The 23459-nt window shown below is 39.2% G+C and overlaps 1 protein-coding gene across 1 annotated transcript; it reads left to right on the forward strand.

The window, feature by feature from the left end:
- The first annotated feature begins 4694 nt into the window (after positions 1–4694).
- Positions 4695–5240, forward strand: LOC131679850 (uncharacterized). Its single transcript, XM_058960599.1, has one exon. The coding sequence runs from the start codon at positions 4695–4697 to the stop codon at positions 5238–5240; it is 546 nt and encodes a 181-aa protein (XP_058816582.1).
- Positions 5241–23459: the final 18219 nt, after the last annotated feature.

Here is a 23459-nt window from a genome sequence, read left to right on the forward strand (position 1 = left end):
AATATTGCTTTACTGGACGGAATGTCTGTATTGAACATGCTGCAAATGTGTACAGCAAATAACAGACGAAATCGATCCCTGGACCTCCTTATCGTAAATGAAGAAGATTCTATTAACTGCACCGTTTCAGATGCCCTTGAGCCGTTAGTTGCTTGTGACGCACACCATCCTCCTCTTCCAGTAACGCAGATTTATCCCCAGTTAGTTGTTTATGACGAAATGTAGGATGTCAGGGAGTGCAGTTTTTCGAAAACTGATTGCCATAGGCTTCAAAACTCACTGCAGGCAATCGATTGGGAGACTTTGTTGAATTCCGCGATTGATGTAGATGTTGCCGTAGAAAAACTTTCACAGGTCCTAAAACAGGTCCAGAGTACATGTTCCCGCACCACGTCCCCGACCAAAACCAGCATGGTCCAATCGTCAATTAACCCATTATAACCCAGGGGTTTCAAAAAGTGAGCCAAATGCAGTGATATCCTCAATCCCATCAAAAAATGTATCGAAGATTTTGGGGAAAACAAAATCACCGCTTAAAATGGTTTTGAGATTGAAAATATCTCATGCAAAAAATTTCGTACGCTTAAATAAAAACAACAAATTTTAAGTTGTTTCGCATATTTCTTCGGATTTTTTGATAGACAACACTTCTTTTACACCTGTGTCACATAATGGAACTAATCCTAACAATAAAATTAAATCAAATGTTTTGCTTACTTTTCAGCCGCCATTTGCCTCAACAATACACGGTTAAAAAATGTAAATAAAATGACAAAAATTGGCAGCTGTCGTACTTCACAATGAAGTATGCGGTGTAATGATCCCATTAGTGCAATAATAAAGCAGTTAGATATCAAAATTCTACAGTATAAACGCCTTAAACGATGGATAGTCCTGCGTATGAAATTTCATACGCTAGGATATAATGGGTTAAGTAAACTGAAAAGATTGCGAACCAGCAACCGTTACAAGACATATAATCGCTTTCTCTATTCAACACACGTAGTGTTGACGTTTCACACTAGCACTGATCTAACCCCGCATCAGGGATGCCACATTGAAATCTGTGTTTCGGTCAAAAAAAATCTTTTTACCATCTGTGATGACAAACAATGGAAAAAAATCTGTGGAAATCTGTGAAAAATTTTCAAAAAATCTGTGAAAAATCACAATATTTCCAAAAATCTGTGAAATTTTCATCAAAATGCCAAAAATCTGTCATCTGTGAAAAAGAATCTGTGATCAAAAATTATGAAAAAAAATCTGTGACATTACAGAAAAATCTGTGAATATGGTAACCCTGCCCCGCATAGCTGTACGATTGACAGATGAGAATAATGAGCGTGTCGTTCTCACTGTTGAATACATGTGTAGAAACTTAACGAAACAAATGAAAAATGTTGAAGAGAGGAGAGAGGGATAAAATGATAAGAGGAGAAATTAATGTTTCAAGAGTAGTCTCCAGCATATGTTTTTTGTAACCTTCTGTGTATGTGGTATGAATTTAAAATTATCTTCATTCGTAATCAGCCTTCATAGCGATAGGATCGGTCACCGTCCGTACTGACGTTTGAATATTTGTACTTAGTCTGTAATATTGTGTAGTGAAAGCATAGTATGTAGTGAAATAAACGTGTAAGGTGATAAATGTAGTTTAGTAAATTCAGTACGGACTAAAAATTACGGAGGAGCGCTATTTGATAAGGGTCACAACATTGGTGCCGTGACCAGGATAGTGTTCCAAGGAACCGATACGGCGTTGCTAGCACCATTTTGAGTCCGAGGACAAATCAGAAACCGTCATCGCGCGCAGTCGCCATCATTCTACTTGCGTACAACCATTGAGATTCAGCAGTTCTGGATTCGTTTGACGTCGCCATTGAGTTTTTGGGATTGAACCAGGAAAGCTAAGAAATATAAGGCCTATTGGATGGGCTCACAAGGTAAGTACCTGTCTAATAACTCCATCTAAGTTTTCATCGCTACCTGGTCGTTTTTTCTACGTTTATTTCTTCGGTACATACTTCACTACGCACGGTGTTCATACGGTTGACGAAACACCTTGAACGGAGGAGACTTTTATTCTCTTTCTCGGAAAGTATTTTTGACATCGAGGAAGTTTCCTGGATCAACAAAGAGACGATCGCTTGGTACGTGGATGACTGTGCATGACTTGGGAGGTTACAGAGAACGTCGCTTGTATACTCCGGTAAGGTTGTTCATCAGCAACGGGTTGGTAATTCGCCGGCGGCCATTTTGGAAGACGGAGTCAACATCCATCGTCAGAAGTGCTGAAATAAGGTAGCGAAGCGCTACCACCTGTGATTCTTCTACACAACCGGAAGAAGGAACGAGTCGCAATTGTAAAGTCGAGTACAAGGCCTGTAGCGACAGGCTCCCAGGTGAGTACCTGTCCTACTCGACATATTGGTTTCGTTTTGTGCTGCGCTTGTGCATATTTACAGCTTTCCAAACAATACTATTTGCATCGTTTGGATTACGGGTCATCGTACGGCTGTCTTGGCTACTGACGTCATTATTGAGGATTTGGAGAAAATTGGTAACAGCTGTACGAGTTTTTTCGGAGAGTTCCTGAGAGATAAAAGATACAAGGCCTATTTGACAGACTCACCAGGTGAGTACCTGTCCAAATCGATATATCTCTCTTGGAAGGGTTTTTCTAGGAGACGATTGCTGATCCAAAACTCTCCAGCTCAACGGATCTGACTATGGGTAAGAAGCTGAAACCCAAGATCCACGTTCGGGATAGCATCGCAAATTCTCTACTGCGGATGGAGAAATTTCTCAACAGTAGCCAATACATTTTCGTCTGGAGAAACACGACGCGAAGTGGGACGAGTTTGAGGAGGTTCAATGCGATATCGAGGGATTGGAGGAGCACGAAGAGAACACGGAGGCACATCGGCAAGTTCGGGCGGGTTTCGAGGAGAAGTATTTCGAGGTAAGGGCAGGGTTGATTGGTAAGTTACCACGTCAGACTCCAGCACCGACACAAAACGGATCTAGATCCGAACCGGGCGGTGCACACACTTATGTGCGATTATCACAAATAAATCTACCGGAATTTGATGGTAATTTCGAAAAATGGTTTCCTTTTCATAACACATTTCGAGCCTTGATCGATTCTTCACCGAAACTCAGGGGTATTCAAAAATTCCACTATCTGCGGGCGTCTCTTAGGGGTGATGCGTTAAGGTTGGTCGATTCGTACCCAATGAGCGAGGCGAATTACAGGGTTGCTTGGAATGGTTTGGTTGCACTGTTCTCTAATGGATATCTTCTCAAGAAGCGGCATTTGAATGCGATGTTCGAGTTCCCGAAAATTTGGAAAGAGTCAGCAGCGGGTATTCACGGCGTCATCGATTGTTTCGAACGTAACACCAAAATCTTGGATCAACTGGGTGAGAAGACTAGCGGCTGGGGAGCAATGCTTATTCATCTGTTGGTATCTAAGATCGACAACGTCACACAAAAACATTGGGAGGAAACCGTTTCTAATGAGGTCGAGGTGATCAGCATTCTATCGCTCAATGTACCGCATTCAGCAAACTTCCGGTGGACCAACGGCTACAGCTTCGAAGCGTCTTTGCAATTGTTTGGGACGAAATCATATGGCGAGAGACTGTCCTTTCAAATTTCGGTGCAGAACTTGCTCTATAAAGCACCAGAAGAGCTTCATCCTGGATTTCCTGGTTATGGTACTGCTCCCACCTCCACTGCCTCTTCTTCAGCTACACAAAGCATACAAGCTACGGCTCCATCAACCTCTGGTGGTGCATCGAACTCCGGTGGTACAGTAGCAAGTTAGGTTGCATCAATTTCCTCCAATATGGCTGTGGGGCTTTCTGGAACACACGTATTGTTGCTAACGGTAGTGTTGAAAATAAAGGACAGCTGGGGTAGAACGCATCTCGCTAGAGCATTGCTGGATTCTGGTTCTCAAGCGAATCCTATGTCGGAGAATTTATCTCATCTACTCAAACTACCTAGACGAAATAAAAGAGTAGAAATCAGCGGTATTGGGTGTTCAAGGAAAAGTATAGCTCGCGAAGTTTCTGCTATTGTCTCGTCACGGGTTATGGATTTCTCTATGTCAATGGACTTTCTGGTTTTGAGGCAGTTAACAAGCAACCAGCCGTCTACTTCTTTACCATTGCATTGGTAGATTGGAAACCACCAAACGACATGGAGTTAGCCGATCCGAAATTCTTCGTCTCTGGTCCGATCGATTTGGTTCTTCTACGAATTTCATCTACTCGATGGTGGCCGGATACAAGTTTGCAAGCTCTAAGCTCCTTTGCCGATGTTCGTCAACGCGGTATTTGGTTGGGTAGCTGCGGGCAAGTCGGAGTGGTCTACAACAAAAGCTACCGTTAGTTCTCACATAGCGATGGTCGAACCGCTCGATAAGATCACAAAAAAATTCTGGGCAATTGAGGAGATGCCAGAGTAGCCACTTCGATCACAGGAAGAGAAAGACTACGAACAACACTTTCACCCGTGACGAATCGGGACGCTATATAGTACGGTACCCAAAACGGAATGGGTTCCACGACAAAATCGGCGATTCGAAGGGTGCGGCATTACGACGATTTCGGCAGCTAGAAAGACGTTTGGAAAGGGATTCTTATTTACGTGAGCACTACAATGAATTCCTACAAGAATACCTTGCAATGGCGCATATGCAACTGATCGGAGAAATGGAGGATACACTGGATGAAGGGCGCACTACTTACTATTTGCCCCACCATCCTGTGTTTAAAGAGTCTAGCTCAACAACCAAAGTACGGGTAGTGTTCGATGGATCAGCGAAAACCACTACAAATCACTCGCTCAACGATACTCTACTTACGGGTCCAGTAATTCAGGACGAGCTGTTGGACATCATGATCCGTTTTCGCAAGCACGTAGTCGCGTTAGTAGTAGATGTGGCCAAAATGTATAGACAGGTACGCATTCACCCGGAGGACGCGTCGCTTCAACGGATCCTGTGGCGCTTCGATCAGGCTAAACCGATCAAGGTGTACGAGCTACATACGGTCACTTACGGTTTAGCGCCATCATCTTTCCTTGCCACTCGCGTACTTAAACAGCTTTCCATAGACGCCGGTGACGCTGATCCTGCTGTAAAGAAAGATTTCTATATGGAGAATTTTCTCTCCGGAGTGGAATCGATTTGGAAGGCGTTTACGAAGCGAAGCTCAATCCCTAATGGCTGAAGGCGGATTCGAATTGCGGAAGTGGAGCTCTAATCAACCGAAGGCTTTGGCTGACTTACCTTCCTCAGCTCTTCCTCCATTAATGTAATGTTTTAAATAATGTTTATGACAATTTTGACTTTTCTTTATCTTGTGATGTTTTCAAAAAAGGGGCTAAGAAGGTTAACTTTGATTTGAAGATTAAATTTTTGCAAATTTTGTTATTTTTGTTCTTGTAATGCTGTGTACGTGATTAAATTTTATTGTAGTGTGAATTCATTGTAATAAGGTGTGAAAATACGAAAAAATAATTGGTTTTTACGCCCATTTGTGGATTGCTTCTAAAATATATCCTTAAATGGGCTTTTCCCATTCAACTACATTTCATGTAGATCAACATAGGTCAGATGAAAAATAAACATAAATAAATAAATCAATAAATAAATAAATTTGTCTGCCAGTTTGCTTCAAAACCGACTTTCCTTTATTTCTTGCAGAGGAATATATCGGTAGTCAAACCCGAGTTGTTAAAATCTGTAGAAAATTTCTGATGTGACACGCGATTTGAAGCAAGTTCTCCCCAAATCACTGCTGAAGAGAATAAGTGGTCCGGTGAACAAGGTATAGGGAATGCATAGGTGTAGGCTTGATCTAAGATCCTGCAACAACACTCGAAGCGTGTTGAAATGCTAAAGGCTCAATTATTGCGATACTTTCAAACTTGTGCAACTTTTTCATACTTGACTGAAATTGATAAAGGTTTGCCCAGTTTCACTTTAGAATGTAATGTGGTACATCCGCTAAACTATATAATTGTCAGTGAGATTCCGTTCAAGATGAAAGAAAATCAGCAAGCAGTTCACGGAAGGAATTCGATCGCCCACATGCAAAATCCTGGGCCGTCGCATCGCGCCTTGGAAAAACTTTCAACCGTCTCAGGGGTCCTCAAAAGTTTCTAGGATCGGATGACAGTGGACCATACGAAACGAAAACCGGGAATAACGCGTAAGAAAACCGACAGTGCGCTAATTGCTCATATCAAGCGGAAATTTGATGTTTCGCAAAGTTTCGTCTAGAGGGCCTAGAAACGATCCGGATTGAAAATGTTCAAGGTGCAGAACTTCCAAAATCGGGCCAAACATCAATAGAATGTTGCCAAAACGCGAGAACTGTACACAACACTGCTAACGGAATACCGGTGCTGCGTCAGTGATGATGAGACCCTTCACGGTTTCCTATCTGCTCTCTGCTGGTGATCCAATATCAACGGATTCTTGAACCTCTCGTATCGTTCACTTAACAAGTACCTGGACACATTCTTCAGATCGTGTTCATTCAACAATTTCTGACTTTCAGCGCGCCTAGAATAATTTAAATTAATCTATAATGTATCTTAGACTAGATTATAGATACATCAAAAGCTCGTAAACCAGTTTCAAATAGAAACAGAATTATGTATGCTACGGATGATATGAATTTTATATTTCATTTCATGGTTTCATTGATTCCAACCGATAGCCATATTGTCACGTAGGCAACAATATTGCCATTTCTTCATAATTTGCTCAGAAGAAAAAAGCCCATATATAGAAAAAAAATCGTTACCGCCAGTGCTGCTAATAGCTGCCAATTGAGCAAATAACTCATCGTTTAGCGCTGTTGCAACAATATACGTACCAAGCTCAAGGGAAGTTTCCACCCACTCTTACCATAAACGTAACTTTCCATAGACAACACCGTACAGGTCGGGCCGTCGCCAGACGAGTGCAATTTCAACTTTGTGTTTTTTTTCCTGCGTATGTAAGCACATTTGTGATGAGGCATATAGATCCTGCCACCAAAACGAATGCTAACGTTTCCACACATTGCCAGAAAAGCTTCAATGTTACTGGAGGATCGTGCACTAGCTGCTCAGACACAGTAGACTTCATTCCACCCAAGTCCGTTTGGGAAACTCATCTCTATTATCGACAGTGTAACATCGGTTTGTCTCGCAAAATTTTCTTGCCGTTGCAGTCAATGATTGAACACCAAGAAAAATATTAATTAAAATGCTTTGGTGCCACGTAGTCTAAAGTGGCTAAGTATGTCTAACGCTAAATATATGACGAATTTATATAATCTAGAAAACAAGTGCTCACAAAATGAGAATTTTTACATCTAGAGTTTCTTCGAGTGCTTCCAAAATATATTGTTTATCGCACATCCCTTTAGAGGAAAACCGCTTGTTTTGTTTTTGGCACCTTTTCACCGTGTCTCGAGCAATTTAGAATAAGGGCGAAAAAACCAACTGTCGAAAGACATTTTAAAGGGAAAATCTGAGGGAACCATCGACAGATAATAAATGGGAAAAGTTTTCTGTTCAGTTTACTGCTATGAGCTATGCACGGTGTGTAGTGATTCATAAAAAATCTCAAAACAGTGTATCTTTACAGTTGGCTATTAGGCCCTTATCCTCAATTATTCGGGATTTGCACCTAAAAAAATAGAACGCTTCTAACGCGTACTGTGATTTATATTCAACCCCGTCAGCTACTATCGAGCTATCGCTCGGAATTGGATTTCTGGCATATTCGATAGAAACTGTATTCAGTGCGACGTAGCTTGCTGAACAAGTAGGTAGTTCATTTCGGTGGCTGTAGTTAGCCGTTGGCAATTCTAGTTGGGCCAGTGGATTTTTTTTTCGACGGAAGTTTAGCCAACATTTTGCAACTCTTGAAGATACATATCGGTTTCTTTGTTGCTTACTAATCACGTTGGAGTGCGCGATAGTTGATATTTCATTTTCGATTTACAATTCAGCGGGAATCCATGGTGCTATTAGACTGACCTAAATAGGGGAAAGTGAGGCAATATGAGCACCCTAAGCTTGAAGGCAAATATATCTGCAGCAAAACAAACAAATAATCCCAAATAACTCTCTATTTGTAGAATACAATATATTCTTCACATGCAGTAATGACGATCTGAAGAAAATTCAAAAACTTTGAAAATAATCGTTGTTTGTAATGAACGACTTTTGGCTTGGTAAAAACCTTATGGGGCAATATGAGCAATCTTTAGGTGCAATATGATCATGTCGCAAAAAATATGTATTTTATCACAAAATTTAAAATAGATTTCACTTATTTTAATAAAAATCATACTTCTCATTGATTTAGTGACATATTCTGCTTGTGAAATTCATCTCATAGTTTTTAAATGGCATTTTCGGAACTGTTATTCCATCTTGCTCAAATAATATCTTTGTGAGTACTTTTCTAGAGCAAAAATTATTATTCATCGGTCGTAGTAGCTTCAGGTATGAAACGCTTACATATGGATAACTTTTCAGAATTTAATGTATAAACTCATATGAGGTTTACATGGTGCTCATTTTGCCCCATGCTGTTTTCGCAGATTTTTTGTGGAAACTACAAAGTCTTGTTAAATGATTTATATGTTTAAAATAATTAGAAAGATTTATTTCATATAGGATAATTCTTATTACGTTTTCAGTTATTTGACATCACGTCAGATTTTTGTATTTTTCGTGATTTAAGATTTGTTTTTTTTTCGCATTGCTTTATTACATCATCTCATGAACATTGATAGAGCATTCGCGCAACCAAAAAAATCGAAAATTGTTCATAAATTCTTGGAAAACGAGGGTGCTCAAGTCGCCCCACATGGCGATATTGCCTCACTTTATCCTAGCTATCTTGAAATGTGCTTAAGTGTCAGAATGAATAATTGTGCTTTTAACCCTTTCATACCCACCTTTTTCCTAGTACATAAAGGGTTACAATATTATTTTTCCTAGTAGCGATTAGGGTCAAGAAAAAGGAAAAGCTATTTGGATTAAGATAGATTCTATTCTCGCAGTGTTAGAAGTTGTTCAATTTTTTTTAGCCGTCTCTAATACATTTCTTCTAAAAAAATTTTAATAGTCCAATTACTTGGAAAAGGTAGTTTGAATTGGTTAGTTTTTTTTTCAATTTTCATAATACTTCAAGAAAACGAAGATACCTATATAAAAAAAACTACAAGGGATAGCCCAATGATGTTGTACGAGCTGTTAGCGTAGAAATACACTTCTAAATATAGAGTATTCTAATTGCAATGTTAATCAATTTGTTAGAATATTTCGATAAACAATAATAATCAAAATATGTGTATACTCTCTTGGCCACACAATTGGTTTCTTCAAAAGTCAATAGTTATTTAACGTTAATGAAACTCACACTAATTTTACGTAATTGTATATAAAGGGTAAAGTGCCTATGTTGACACTATTAGGAAGGGTGCCTCACTATTTCATTAATTACACGGCATACAATCGGAATGCGTATGAATTAGCATCTGAATCTTTGCTTCGTTCTTAAAAACTAATAAAATAACAAAAATGGTCTGAGAATGGTGTAATACTTCTGTTTGAGTGCCACGAAAACTCGAATAGAGTGCCCTAATTGTCGCACTGCCATTTGAGGCAATACGTTGAACAAAGATAGCAGACACTGATCAAACCAACGGCTTCAAATAGGTAGGGTGATAATATAAAAAGAGAAAAAAAACAGGCTCATGACCCTGCCTAGTGGGAATAAGAATGTGTGCGCACAAAAAGTTTAACCCAACTTAAGGGATCATATAATTTATCCTCAAGCGGCACTCTAACACAACCACACATGGATTAGACTATATGATAAAGATAAAACATTATATTTTGCAAATATTTCAAACCATTTTAGATCGTTTGCCAATATGTTAATATTATGTACTGTTTTTTCGTTAGACGTATATGAGCGACCGAAAATAAAAGTCGCAAGGACAGAAGATGCTTCGTATAACCCGTTTCAAATACATTAGAATCAGTGTTTCAAAAATCACTCCAATCAGCAGGTGTTGATGAAACCATAGTTTGACAAATCATTAAAATCCATGATTTCATCACTCATGGTTTTTTTGGCTCCTGAGGAGTGAAAACCGCCAAGGAGTGAAAACAGGTTACTAGATTATAATTGCTGCATACAGTTTAAAAGCCCGAGCTCAATTTAGATTTTCAATTTTCATTTTATCAAGCACAAAAGCAAAACAGATCCTTGGTACAGTTCATGGCGAAACCTTCTTTTCGAGAGACTTCGAAGGCCAGCATTCAATGGTTAGCGTACTAGGCTAAGCTTAGGCCATTACAGTAATAAATAGTACACCTGTTGTGCATCCTTCCGCTATGCATTTGAACTTTTGGATTTCATCACTTCAGCAGAAACTGTTTGGGACGGAGTGTGCTCCAAAACAATCATCGGTATTTTTTTCAAAGAGGGATAGACCATCGACAACGCACGCTACTGTTGGATTTAAGTGCACTTTGTCTGTCCAGAAATGCATAAAGAAGGTCTGAAAAACTTCTATTTTCAACAAGACAGGGCACCTTTCCACACCGCAATCAAGTTCTTACAGAGTAAATTCCCAGGACGCGTTGTCTCAAAAAATGGTGATTTGGAATGCCCTCCTCGTTCTCCGGATTTAACGGCGCTAGATTTTTCTGTGGGGTTATTTGAAAAAAAAATTCTAGCTAACCTAAGCATCTTGACGAACTCAAAGCTAATATACGAGCTGAAACTGCGACGAATAAGCCCGAAACGCTGTCCAATGTCATGCAAAATGACCGCAAAAGAGCTGCTTTTTGTGTATCAAATAGGGGTGGTCATTTAATCGACGTTGTATTCTAAATTGGTATTGGTTTATAATAAATGGGATAAAATATCCTAAAAAAACTTGTTTACTTGTGAAAACGGCTAAAAATGGCGGAGTTGTTCAATGTTGAAAAAGGATACATCCAGCTGACGCACTCTGTACAATCTGCTGGGATAATTGAGAAATTAAACATACAAATCTTGAAGCCCTACTAGCAAAGTTTGAAATTAAATTCGTTCTATAAGCGGCGCCAGAACAAGAATCACAAACCGGAGTGGACTAGAGGAGCCAAAACCAGGAGTGAAAACCTAGGAGTCAAAACCAACTTGGATTGCTTTGATTTTTTTACTCACTCCCAGAAACGTGCATAACAATGATTGGTTTCCACCGCTCGTTTGCAAACAGGCTCCTTGGTGTGAAATGTGTGGTTTATTTGAAACACTGATTAGAATATAAAAATCGGGAATTACTGGTCAGAAATATTTTTTTTTTCATTTAAATTTCCACCCCATCTCGTGGTATTTTCCAAAACTCAATTTTGAAACTTTCACTCTTCCAAATAATTGCACTTTTTTGAAAGCATCGAAATTCCATTTTATACTGTTTCTAGACCATTCTTTCAACTTTTAGAATCATTTGTTTTTTTTTCCAAATCGGTTTAAAATTCGCAAAGATAGAGTAATTTTTATTAAAAAAGTCAAAACCGCGTTTTTTTCACTTTTTGGGTGCATACCAATTTATGTATTATTGATTCAGTAAATTCTGTACTTTCACTTACATAGCTGTTTTCGCAATTGAAAAGCAAAGAAAATGATGTATTATACATTTTACCTGCAAAAATTGCGATCAAACGCCTGGGGTACATTTGTACCCCAGTGCAACATTCTAGGGTGGAAAACGCAAGTGCAACGTTCTAGGGTTAACTAGGTTATACATACATTATTTACATTTTTAATAACATGATATCAAAAATCTATGGGTTTATCCATCTAACCACTTTTCCTTACATACAATTTTATTGAATTTGCAAAGTGCACCCTTATATCGAAAATAAAGACGCACTCGTAGGTATAAAGAATTATTTTGATTTAAAAACCGGTATCTGAAATGAATTCAGTGTCCTAAAATTAGTTAAACCCAATATTTAGCAATATAAACCAATTTATATAATTTTATCACAAACTATTAGGAGGCTCTACTATGCGGTATGTCAGCACAAATTATTTTCGAAAACAACTATGCCGGTACTCTACCGGATCAGTGATTCATTGAATGTCTTCTTTGGCGGTTAGTGAAATTACTATTTGCATTCAAACCTGCAGCATGATACTACTCACTGCAGTCGTTCGCATATTTTTGCATTTTTAAAATTTTTGTGCGTTGAAATAATTCTGTCAATCCGTGGGAAAAACATTTTGTTTGATTACTCTGCTGTTGACTGGTAAGTGATTGCTATGCTTGTAGGATGCGATTTTAGAAAAATCAGTTATGATTCAACCATGATTCATTTGATTTTTTAAGCTAATAAAACTATTTAAATTAAGCCATACAAACTGGATTCGCTGTAACCTTCCGATCCAATTTGTTATTTAATTAAGAGACCGTAAATATTTTATTTGCATTCGCGCATCAATACATCGCATAAATCCTGTTCAGTTCACCGCTAGTCCCACGTGAGTTCAGCTCCTGTTACGTCGTTGCTATCCATCGAATAAAGAGGATATGAATTTTAAAATAATAAAAAAACACTATAGATGTTCCGACGGCGAACACACAACGACAGATGAGCAATTACATTTAAAAGTCAAGCATTAGTCCATCAACAAGACCGCACCACGTGCCATCGTACTACACAAATCCTCTATCGCTCAACGAAATATCCTTCATTAAAATTGATTTCAATTATGCGTCATTTCGCCACAGGTAGATACGCCTACGTATTATCGTTTCATATCGTCGCAAAATATTAAGTGAATTAATACAATTCTCCGAGCACAGACCAAATGGTTCGACGGAAAAGTTTTGCCGCTGGAGTCAAAATAGCACAGCTCAATGAAAACACGCACACGATGGCTAAATGAATCCACAGTTTGGTGCCCCAATGAACATTGCAGTATTTTAATTTTGTGTTAGTGTCTAGATTTCCCAAACGAGCCGCCCAAATTAGGCAAAATCACAATTTCAATGAAAGATCATTTTGTTTTTCATTAAAATATCAAATCAAATCCAGATGAATTATTCGAAAAAAAAAATGACAAAAATATTACCATATAAAGTTTTCAGCCCGTTTGATATCAAAAGTTCATTGTACGCCACTCAATTGACCGGTTTTACTGGTTCTGAAAAAGTGGCATTTTAGTTTAACTTTTTCGCAAATTGTTGATAACAACGTGGAAAACAAGTCTTCTGGATCTTTTCATTCATTAAAAAAACATCATATCATATCCAGAGATCCGTGGTTCGATTCTCCAGGAAAAATGATTCGATTATCCGGGTGCTTCGAAAAAATTTCAATCTCGACTAAAATTTTTAATGATTCAAAGTTGATTATTGGGTTTTTCCAGGGATACCAGGAAGGTGGCCGATCCATAGCATCATTGACCTTTCCTAAAACAAGCTTACATGTTTGAATGCAAATAATTCCTCGCACCTTTTTTATTTTTCGGTAAAGCTCGTGGTCTGACCTAGCTGCGGTGATAAGTAGATAAAGGGAGAGGTTTCTTTGGTTAGACTTTTGCTGAAGATTATTTCGAAGAAGTGTATTTCACCTTCAGGATTGAAGCGGCACACGCCAGAGATTCTGAAACCTGCTTGGCATTTAATTAATAAAATATCGGAATCAATATTTGGTAATAATTTTAAATTATTTTTATTACCTATTTCTCGTGTATATTTTCCTCATAATCATCAATATTAGCATAATATCAAATTTTGCTTTGAATAAGGTTGGCATTTCACAAATATCAAAGTGCACATTACTTTACACTAAATTTACAACTCTGCCAACCATCCCCGCACAGAACTCGGCCAACCTACCCCAATGTATATTTTCGAGAGCAATCACGATTTACACAAACAAATATAAGGTTACACTGGTAACCGTTATACCATTTTGTTGGGTTTTGAATACTCATTCCAGCAGTACAAAGTTATTGGAAATCGGATGTAAATTGATTCGCGTTACACATATTATTTTTCAGAATCAGAAATTTACTCACCAGTGCCGAAAAAAGAACAAACGTACTCCTGTACAAACGACACCACTAAAACACCTGAAATTACGTCGGTACATTGGTGACCTAATACCCCACCAAAATCACTATATCTGTCGCTACTGTGCATAATAGCCTTTTCATAAAAGGCACTCGGCCAACCAGCCCCGATCACCCCTATACGGGGTGGATGAAGTAAATACAGGTGTGAGATTGATATGAGAGGGAGGGAGTGAAGGAGTAGGGAGGTGGAGTAGAAGAGTGAGGGGTGAATGGGGAGTCCAACACCGCATATTATACCTGTCATTTGAGACTAAGTTAGTGAAAATTGGTTCAGCCATAACCCTAGCGGCTCCAGTTCTGGAATATGCCTGAAACCTAGACCTCCCGGAATTATCGATAGTGAACAATATATTCCAAGAATCTTTGATTTGCCATCAGTGGTCTAGGCCTGCGAATCGTAGTAATGTTATACCCATTTCAATAGATTTTTAACCTATGAGGTATTACGATTGTAACGGTTTGTATGAGGAATTCCAATATGACCGCAATAACCAACCTGTACCTCCGGAACCAAAAGTCAGAACTGAATGAAATTCAATAGCTATAATTTGGAGTATTATATCTTTCATTTCAAATTAAGTTTGCAAAAGTCGGTTAAGAGTTTGCTAGAAAATGGGTAGCTCGAGAACTTGGCGAGTTTCCCGAAAACATCAAAATCCGTCATAGGTGGCCAATGTGGTTAAATTTACTTTTATTCGTCATTAGTGATCTAGACCTCATAGGGTTACCAGTTTATGCGACCGCACTCTTCAACCCGTAACTCCGGAACCGGAAGTCCGATCAACTAAAAATTCAATGCCGTCTTATTGGATTATACCGTTCATTTCAAGCTAAGTTTTTGCATATCGGTCCAGCCATCTCTGAAAAAATTGAGTGACATTATTTGACACACACATATATACACATACATTTTGCGATCTCGACGAATTGAATCTAATAGTATACGACACTCGCCCCCCGGGCCTCGGTTGGAAAGTCGATTTTTCGAGTGATTGCATAGCCTTGTTTTATATGAGAAAGGCAAAAAATGATGACTACTACCCCGGAAACCGGGACAAAGATGCAGGGGTAGCTATGGAGGATAAACATTTCTTAAGTTTTTCGTAATAGATTGATTCATAAATACTTAACTGGGATGCGGAGGACATATCTTAAAAGACCTCCGCAAAGCCACTGCACCATCATTGGGAGGGATTCAGTTCACCTCCGAAGGGGACTTCTCGACGTTGTCCCGTATTGGAAGGACGCATATTTTTGAGATTCTCCCTCTGAAGATGACATCTTTGATCCGGACAGCTACAACTCGAATGTTCACATCTTCGCCCGTAAACAGTTCTGCAACTCGGCCTAACCGCCACTACTGAGAAGGCAAATTTTCCTCCTTCACGAAGACCATCGTTCCAACCGTTCTGTTGTATTTTCTAGTCCATTTTGTCCTGTTATGCAAATCTGATAGATATTACGTTTTCCATTTCCACCATAGTTGTTGCGTACGTACGAGTCGATTCCCGCGGATCTCTTGCAGAAATCGCCGTGAGTGGTCGTCCCACCAGAAAATGTCCTGGGGCCAGTGCAGCATAATCGTTAGGATCGTTATTCAAGGGCGTCAATTGACGGGAGTTTAAAATCGCTGCAACTTGCTGAATATTGGAGATAGCTCATCGTATGTCAACGTTCTGGTTCGTATGGTCTTGCGAAAATGTCCTTTGAAAGACTTAACCGCCACTTCCCTCAATTCACTGAAATTCGGTGAGCGCAGTGCGATGAATTTGAAATCGATTCCTACTTCTTCTGATTGTGGATCTGATCATTTCGTGCTGAAGCTGCTGGTTGAACAGTTGCCGCTGTAGTTCCTCGAGCTCTCGATTTGCTTCAACGAAATTGGTCGAATGGTCGCCGCCAGAAACGCTTGCGTTGACAGTCTAATACGACTTCCAAGTGAACTGCCTTGGTCGCTAAGCAAACGAAAATGCATACGAAGTGCTTTACCGGCGTGCTCCGACCGAGTAAACAAAATAGAACGGGACGCAAAAATCGATTCCAACTTTCAGAAATACTGCTCCAGGACTGAAACTGATTGCTAAGTCAGCCATTCGCAGCTCGTGGACTTTGGGTTGGTTTCGGAAACATTGAACACATCGATTGATGGTCCAACATGCTAGACCGCGAACGCGATTTGGCCAAAACCTTTCGCTGGCCGAAGCTATGAGCTGTTGTTGACCGGCGTGAAACAGTTTACGATGATAATGCACCATTACTAGCTTCGCCAGCACACTTATTTTTTTTCTGTCTAATCTCAACTTTTTTGCAACTTTTTCCGAAATCTCAACAGCTGAGATCTCAGCAAACATCTGCTGATAGCTGAGACTCGGAAAGTATTTCACCGAAAATCGGTAAACAAATATCACTTTACTGAGATATCAGTTTTCAGATTTGCTGATTACGTGGCTGTTGGGAAATTGCCGAGCTGAATTGAGTGTGAGAGGGTGTTCATGGTGAAGAATTGCGAGATTTTGACACTGGTGCCTGAACTAATCGACCGCCGACGCGGAGAATACAACGAGGATTTGACGAGAGCAATTGAGATGACGACTTTATTGGTTCACCTTTCGACAAGGCTGCCATTATCCCGGAAAGCTCTCGTGTTGAGTAACTCGAACCAAAATCGTTACAGCTGCTACTGCGGTTGCGAGGCAATGCATTGTAAGCGAAGCGACGAAGCCGTGCTACGATCCAGGAGCGAGGTTCTCAGCAAAAATATGTGGTTTATGGTTTCGTATGAACAGAAGGTGATGCAAATTGCAAAGAAAAACTTCCAAAAGAGAACTATCCAGCTCTGAGTGGATTACTGCTGATTATGGTAATGTAGAATGCGTTCGATATACCCACAAAGGGCCTTAAAAAGATAGAGGTTGATACTGTTGTTGTGTGGGTGTCATTTCCCGCGAAATGATATCTACCGGATTGTCTGCACCGGCGATGTGGTTTCACACTGTATCTCTGATACACGATTGGCAACCGAATGCTTTCCAGTTGGAAGATAACGATAATGGCCAGCACTTTAGTATCATGGAATCTGACCAAAAATATCCCTTTGGCCCAAAGGCTTTGGGTGTGGTTCGAAATTTCAGCATAGCTTTTCGTAGAGATGACTAAGCAGTATTGCAGAGGAAAGCTCCAATCTAGGGATGGATTGTTTTTTTTTTCTTGCGAGTGAGATCTTCTAGTGGTGCAACTCGAGATTTGGGTGCAATCAATTGAACAGGGACTGACCCGTCGATTGATTTATACCGAAGGTACAAACAAGCACCGTGTGCTATCTCTGAAGCGTCACAAAACCCGTGTATTTCCTTCTGAACTATGTTACTCCATCTTGGGACTGATAGTGTGTAGAGAGCGGATAGATTTAATTGATACTCGATCCAGAAATTCTGAAGCTCTTTTGGTAACGGATCATCCCAATCCGATTAAAGTTTCCAAAACACCTGGAGGAAATTTTTTGCCTATACGATGACTGTACGAGCTGTGTCAGCCAGTGATTATACCTTTGGTGATGATTGGCTCAGTGCTCCAGTGTGGCACAGCAAATCTAAAACTGTCTTTACCACGCTCCCATATTAGGCCCAGCGTTTTGAATGTGGATCTGGACGAATCGAGTTCCTGTATGGTACGATCGTCTTGGGGATGAGGAGGAATAGACGACAGAAATTCATAGCTATTGCAACTCCACTTGCGTAAATCGTATCCTGCCGAACTCTTAAGGTCAATAAGTTTTGATGTTTGAAGTTCTTCCAAACTGTCCGTGCCTGTCAACAGGACATCGACTTAAAAATCTTTCTGAATTACATTTACTGCTGTTTTATGCGAAGTGGCGTCATTACCTGCAAGGCGTTGAAGGCCACTTGGTTGCGAGATAAGGACAAAAACTGTATCATATGTGACTGTAGCCAGCTGGAAAATTCTCACTGGCTCGTCCAGTGAACTTATCCATAAAATGCGCTGAAGTGGTTGATCCGCATCTAGCACCTTTACCATCCGGTACATTTTTGCTGTGTCCACTGCCAACACAAACCTCCAAAAGCAGAATCGCAATATAGTGGACAGCAAATCCTACTGCACGACAGGGCCCACCATCAGTCCATCACAAAATAATGAAATTTAAACGACATACATAGGATACTCCCGTCGACGAACGGTAAGAGCCGTCGAATACAATCCTTAGCCTTTGATTGTGCTATCGGGCTTCGATACGGCATGACGAGGCAATAATAGGACCTCAATCTTCTTGGTGAATTTCTCGCATATATGGACAGGTACTCCTGAATAAACTCGCCGTACAACCTAATCAACGTGTCAGTCGTCGTTCCAATCCCTGACATCGTTTCAATGCTATGGCCTTTGAATCTCTCAGTTGCTCGATCATGTACTCCTTGGTGGTAAATGTACACGTGTGGTAAATAGTTTTATGGATCCCAAGAATGCTACCGGACAGGCGTCCTGACACAACAAATCCGAAGACGGTTTTTTACAATGTGGGTCCGTCTTCTGATAACTTCATCCTTTCCTTCAGCAGCAGTAGTATCTTAGTAGTACTCAGCCAATAATGAGGTCAATCAGTCCAAGTTCGCCGAAATTTGGATACACCAACGTAACACCTTTCGGAGTCGCGAGAATCCTAATGCTGACCGCCTGAATTGGTAGTTTAGATGTGAACTTCGGCAAAACGTGTAGCTGCACCTTCTCGGAATACGAAGAAATATGCAATGACCGATACCCCTACGCTTTTTGTAGATTTGACTACAGAGCCGTCGATCCCTGCTACAGACAAGTAGCTGGCATTTACAGCCAACTTCAAGTTTTGAAATAGAGTCGTTGTGATTAAACAGTACTATGAGAATGAGTCTAAAAGCGCTCTAGCTAATTCAGCGTTTCCACAAATTTCTGACACGTGCATTAACGCGGCGGATAATAAAACATGAAGTGTTTGTGTGTAAATGTTGGCGGGTAAAGAATTTGTAATGGGGGTATGATCTGTTGTGGATGGTGGGTGTGATTTCAAATACGAATTTGTGTTTGTAGTTGATGGACCTGTGTGCTGAGTAAGTGTGGCTTGGTTCTGGATTTGTGGCTGTGTGTGTTAAGAGTTCGTTGTCTGTTGATTTGCTATGAAAAATTAACTGCATTATGCATTTTTTTAAAAAGGTTGAAAATTAGACTTTTGACGTAGGACTACGTCTTTGTTTTCGATATAGGGGTGCACGTTGCAAATTCTACAAAAATGGTATGTAACGAAAAGTGGTCCAATTTTAAACGCATATAATTCAGCCATCTCACGATAAATTTTCAATTTTTTTGTCGCCCCGAAATACTTCTAAGAGTAGATTCCAATAGATAAACCCAAAGATTTTTGATATCATGGCATTAAAAATTTAAATAATGAACAACCTAGTCAAAATATCGCGCATTTACACACAGAAGATAGCGTTTCCCTAGTCCAGCACGACAGATTTGTGTACCTAGCGCGCTACGCTTCTACGAATGACGTCATCATCGATTATTTAAACGGACGGATTTCGCCGAAGCAGCTCAGTCGCCTGTTGAGCGACAGGCGAAGTAGATCACTGCGCTGTGTGCTTTTACAGTCAGTGTAGCTGAGTTAGAAGTCCGTTACACTGCCTGTGGAGGTACGTTACCCAGTGAATGCGAATGAGCTTGTCAGTATGCTATCTTTTGTGTTGTGCTCGTTTCCAGCACACTTTTATGTATAATTATTCGTACACAAAATAGTTTGTATATGCGAGCTCCATTTGCAAACACAGTTAGCATAGTGTCGTGGTATTAGTTGTCTCTTTCGCTCTATCATCAGCGTTGATTCATTTTGCTTTGTGCGCTTGGGTTTAATGTTTGACGCGAATGTGTAGGTAGGTAGATCTAATTTGTTACTAAATTGCACAACGAAAGTTTATTATTTACGTTCGATCAATTCATTGATTCATTTCCCCATCACGTGATTCATTTCCACTCAGCCTACAGTACTTTGATTCTACTAATAGGTACGTACTACAAAGCCTATTTATGAATGAATACACTGCCACTTGAAAAACCGTTGCAAAAACGCATCTTGTGCATATATAAAATTGATTTCGATTCTTATATATTTATAGTTTCGATATATGATTAAGACCACTGCATTCGCTATATTTGTATGCGTACTTTAGGAAAGTTATAATAATGGCAAAATATAACTAGAATGCTTGGTCTATATATGAAATGTGATTATATTGTCTAAAATTTGATTTTTCTTCACTGGTCCGGGTTTTTTACCACACACAATCGAAAAGGTTTTACAAGCTAATCTTATTCTATAAAGATTTAGTTCCAGATATTAGTTCAATCACAGTTTTCTGTTTTCTTTCTTCAGATCTTCTTAAATAAGTTTAATCGGATTCGATCACCTACTACAAATGAAATGACCTGATAACCAAGAAGGTTTGGTTCAATATGTAATATTCGATGTTGATTGGTTGTGATTAAACCATACGTAAGAAATATGTTTGATTTATTATTACTATAAATGTACTAAGAAAATAAATATTTTACGTTAAGTAGTATAGTCCTACGTCTACAGCTCGTGCAACCCCATAGGGCTGCCCCTTGTAGTTTTTTTATTTCTTTCGCTTGTAATCATAATAGATGTACATTTGATCTACGCATATTATACATTTTCGGAAAAGGCACACCTTTCGATCTGTGAGTTGTTTGTTTCGGTCGGATCCTTTTCGAACTAGATATTGACAAATAACTATAAAAAGTGCCCAAAATTAATCTAGAAAACACTTTTTCTTCAAACTTCATTTTTCCTGTAAACTAAGGAAATCTTATTCAAGACCAAAAGAGATATGTGAAAAACAGAACAATTTTCACTCGGTGCTTAATAACATCAACAATTTTTATCGGATTTTCGTGATCTCAAGCTTAAAATTCACGTGAGTTTTTCTGTGACATAAGATTTAAAAAGATTTTTTTGCTGAATTATTTTTTTTTATTAAAAATTCAACTAAAAATAAGTAATTTCATACAAAGTACTTTTTTCACTTTGGTTCACAACTTAATCCAAACATGTTATACATTTTTGGAATGGGTACATCAACACCTTTCAAATGGCGATTGGGTTAATCGGAAGATTTGTTCCTAAGATATTGATCAATAACTGCAAAAAGTGCTCAATAACACGTTTTTCAAAAAATCTCAAAAACGATTCTTTGGCAAGAAAATGGATATGATCTTCGTGTTCAGCGCCCCAAAATTGACTTTGGAAACACCTTTTCTCTTAACCTCAAAATTTGTAGACTAGTGTTATCAAATAGGACCACGCACCTAGACAAAAGCGTGTAAATTTACGTCGTGATATATACGAGCATCAAAAATAACATAGTTTTACGTTTGATTTTAGTTTTATATGTTGTTGAATTTTGCGAGTCACTTAATTTTACTCCACCTATGGCGTTTGTTTAAAATGTTGAAGGGTGTTTCATGGCACTGCGTATGGAAAGCACACGGTTCTATTTCGTCAATTACGATTTGTTAGATTGTGACAAGTTTGGAATTACGTCAACGATAAAATTCAGATTTTTGTGCATTATTGGGTACCATCTAACAGTGCAGGATTGGATTGATTGAATACAATTGGAAGATTGTAAGTCTGAATTACTGGTATAAAAGAATGAATTTACCGGAGGTGGATAAAATCGTGTACAGCAAGTTCATAGAAGCAGGGGAGCATCAAAACGGGTCGAAACTGTATATGTTTAGTCGTTTGGACAGAGTATCTATATTGACTAAAATACAGGGACGACAACAGTTTGTTTCTATGGACAAATTTTCAAAGAGAAGCGTTTTCCTATAACGATTTTCAATGTGACGCGGATTTTTCTTTCTCAGTCAAGTACCAGCTTCATTTGAGATCGATCCCAAACATAAGAATAAAATGACGCAAATACACAATGCCATATTGGACCCTGCCATATTTGATAAGCATTGTCATAAAAGCACCCGTTCTGACAATATGTAACAAATTGTTCGCAAATGTGTACATTGTTTGTTTCTCCCATTTCGGATTGAATGGAGCTTCACAGATTTGCAGATGAAGTTCGAGATCTACTTTAAGTGTTTATATTTGTACAGGCAACTATCAACGATAGGAAAAACTAATGGTGGGACAAATGTAGTTCAATGTGTCGAAGTGACCAAATGATGCAGTGATGTGACAGTTGTGCTGAGAAAACAAATGACAATACAACCAGAATCCGACAGAGTTTCTCTTCTTATAGTCCTTCCCCACACGAAGAAAAATATCTCTGGACAGGTTTCCTCCGATGAACCTCACCGTCCCTTTTGCTGGTCATTGTTCTGACGAGAATAAATGAATCAGGATATCCTTTTTTCTCGCTCAGAACAGCTGCCGCCACAATCGTTTCACTCCATATCCGTATAATGGATCACACACTACAATATAATGACAATGCAGCAGAAGGCACCCTGATGGATCTTCCAGTCGTTCCCTGTGGAAACACACTTAGAGATCAATGTACGCTGTTTTACGCTGACAAATAAAACGCCATCGCAAACACAATGGAATGAGAAAAAAATGCTCCCTAGTAGACCAACAGAAAATATGGCTATAATTTCAACATGCAGCTATTCTACATCGTCTCTGAAACATACGCGTAGCCTGGCATTTTCCTGGACAATCACGTCGGCGACGATTGCAACGTGGCTGGAATGAATTATTTGCCAGATCAATCTGGGAAAAGATAATGCTCCCTAGGGAACGGTGTGCGGTAGTGTGTATGACACCTGGCTTGCACCCCGACGACTTGGGTTCGATTGATAACAATTTTGAACATTAAATTGGATTATTCCATTTCGCACCAGCCATCAGACTGACAATAATATTTTCATCCTTCAAAGTTAAGGCAATGAAATCCATTCTGTGCCCAACCGCCCGTGCAAATCTGAATCTCGACGCGATTCTTCATCGAACTCGTGCATTGTGATGACGTAGTTCTGTTGGCTCTTGTTGGATTCTGTTGAAAAGGAATGTTTCATTCAAATGATTCTACCTGATGCACGAGGAAATTTTATATATTTAAGCAGAAATGGCGTATAAGTTATATTTGAGATGTAAATATATAAACCAATGTTTAACAAAACTAAGTGTGATGGAAAATACCTAATAGGCTTCAACCAAATATTATTAAGTTAAAGTTAGCTGCAAAATATCACGGTCCGA

This window comes from Topomyia yanbarensis, chromosome 2 (assembly GCF_030247195.1).
Source record: "Topomyia yanbarensis strain Yona2022 chromosome 2, ASM3024719v1, whole genome shotgun sequence".
In the NCBI taxonomy this organism is placed as follows: domain Eukaryota; kingdom Metazoa; phylum Arthropoda; class Insecta; order Diptera; family Culicidae; genus Topomyia; species Topomyia yanbarensis.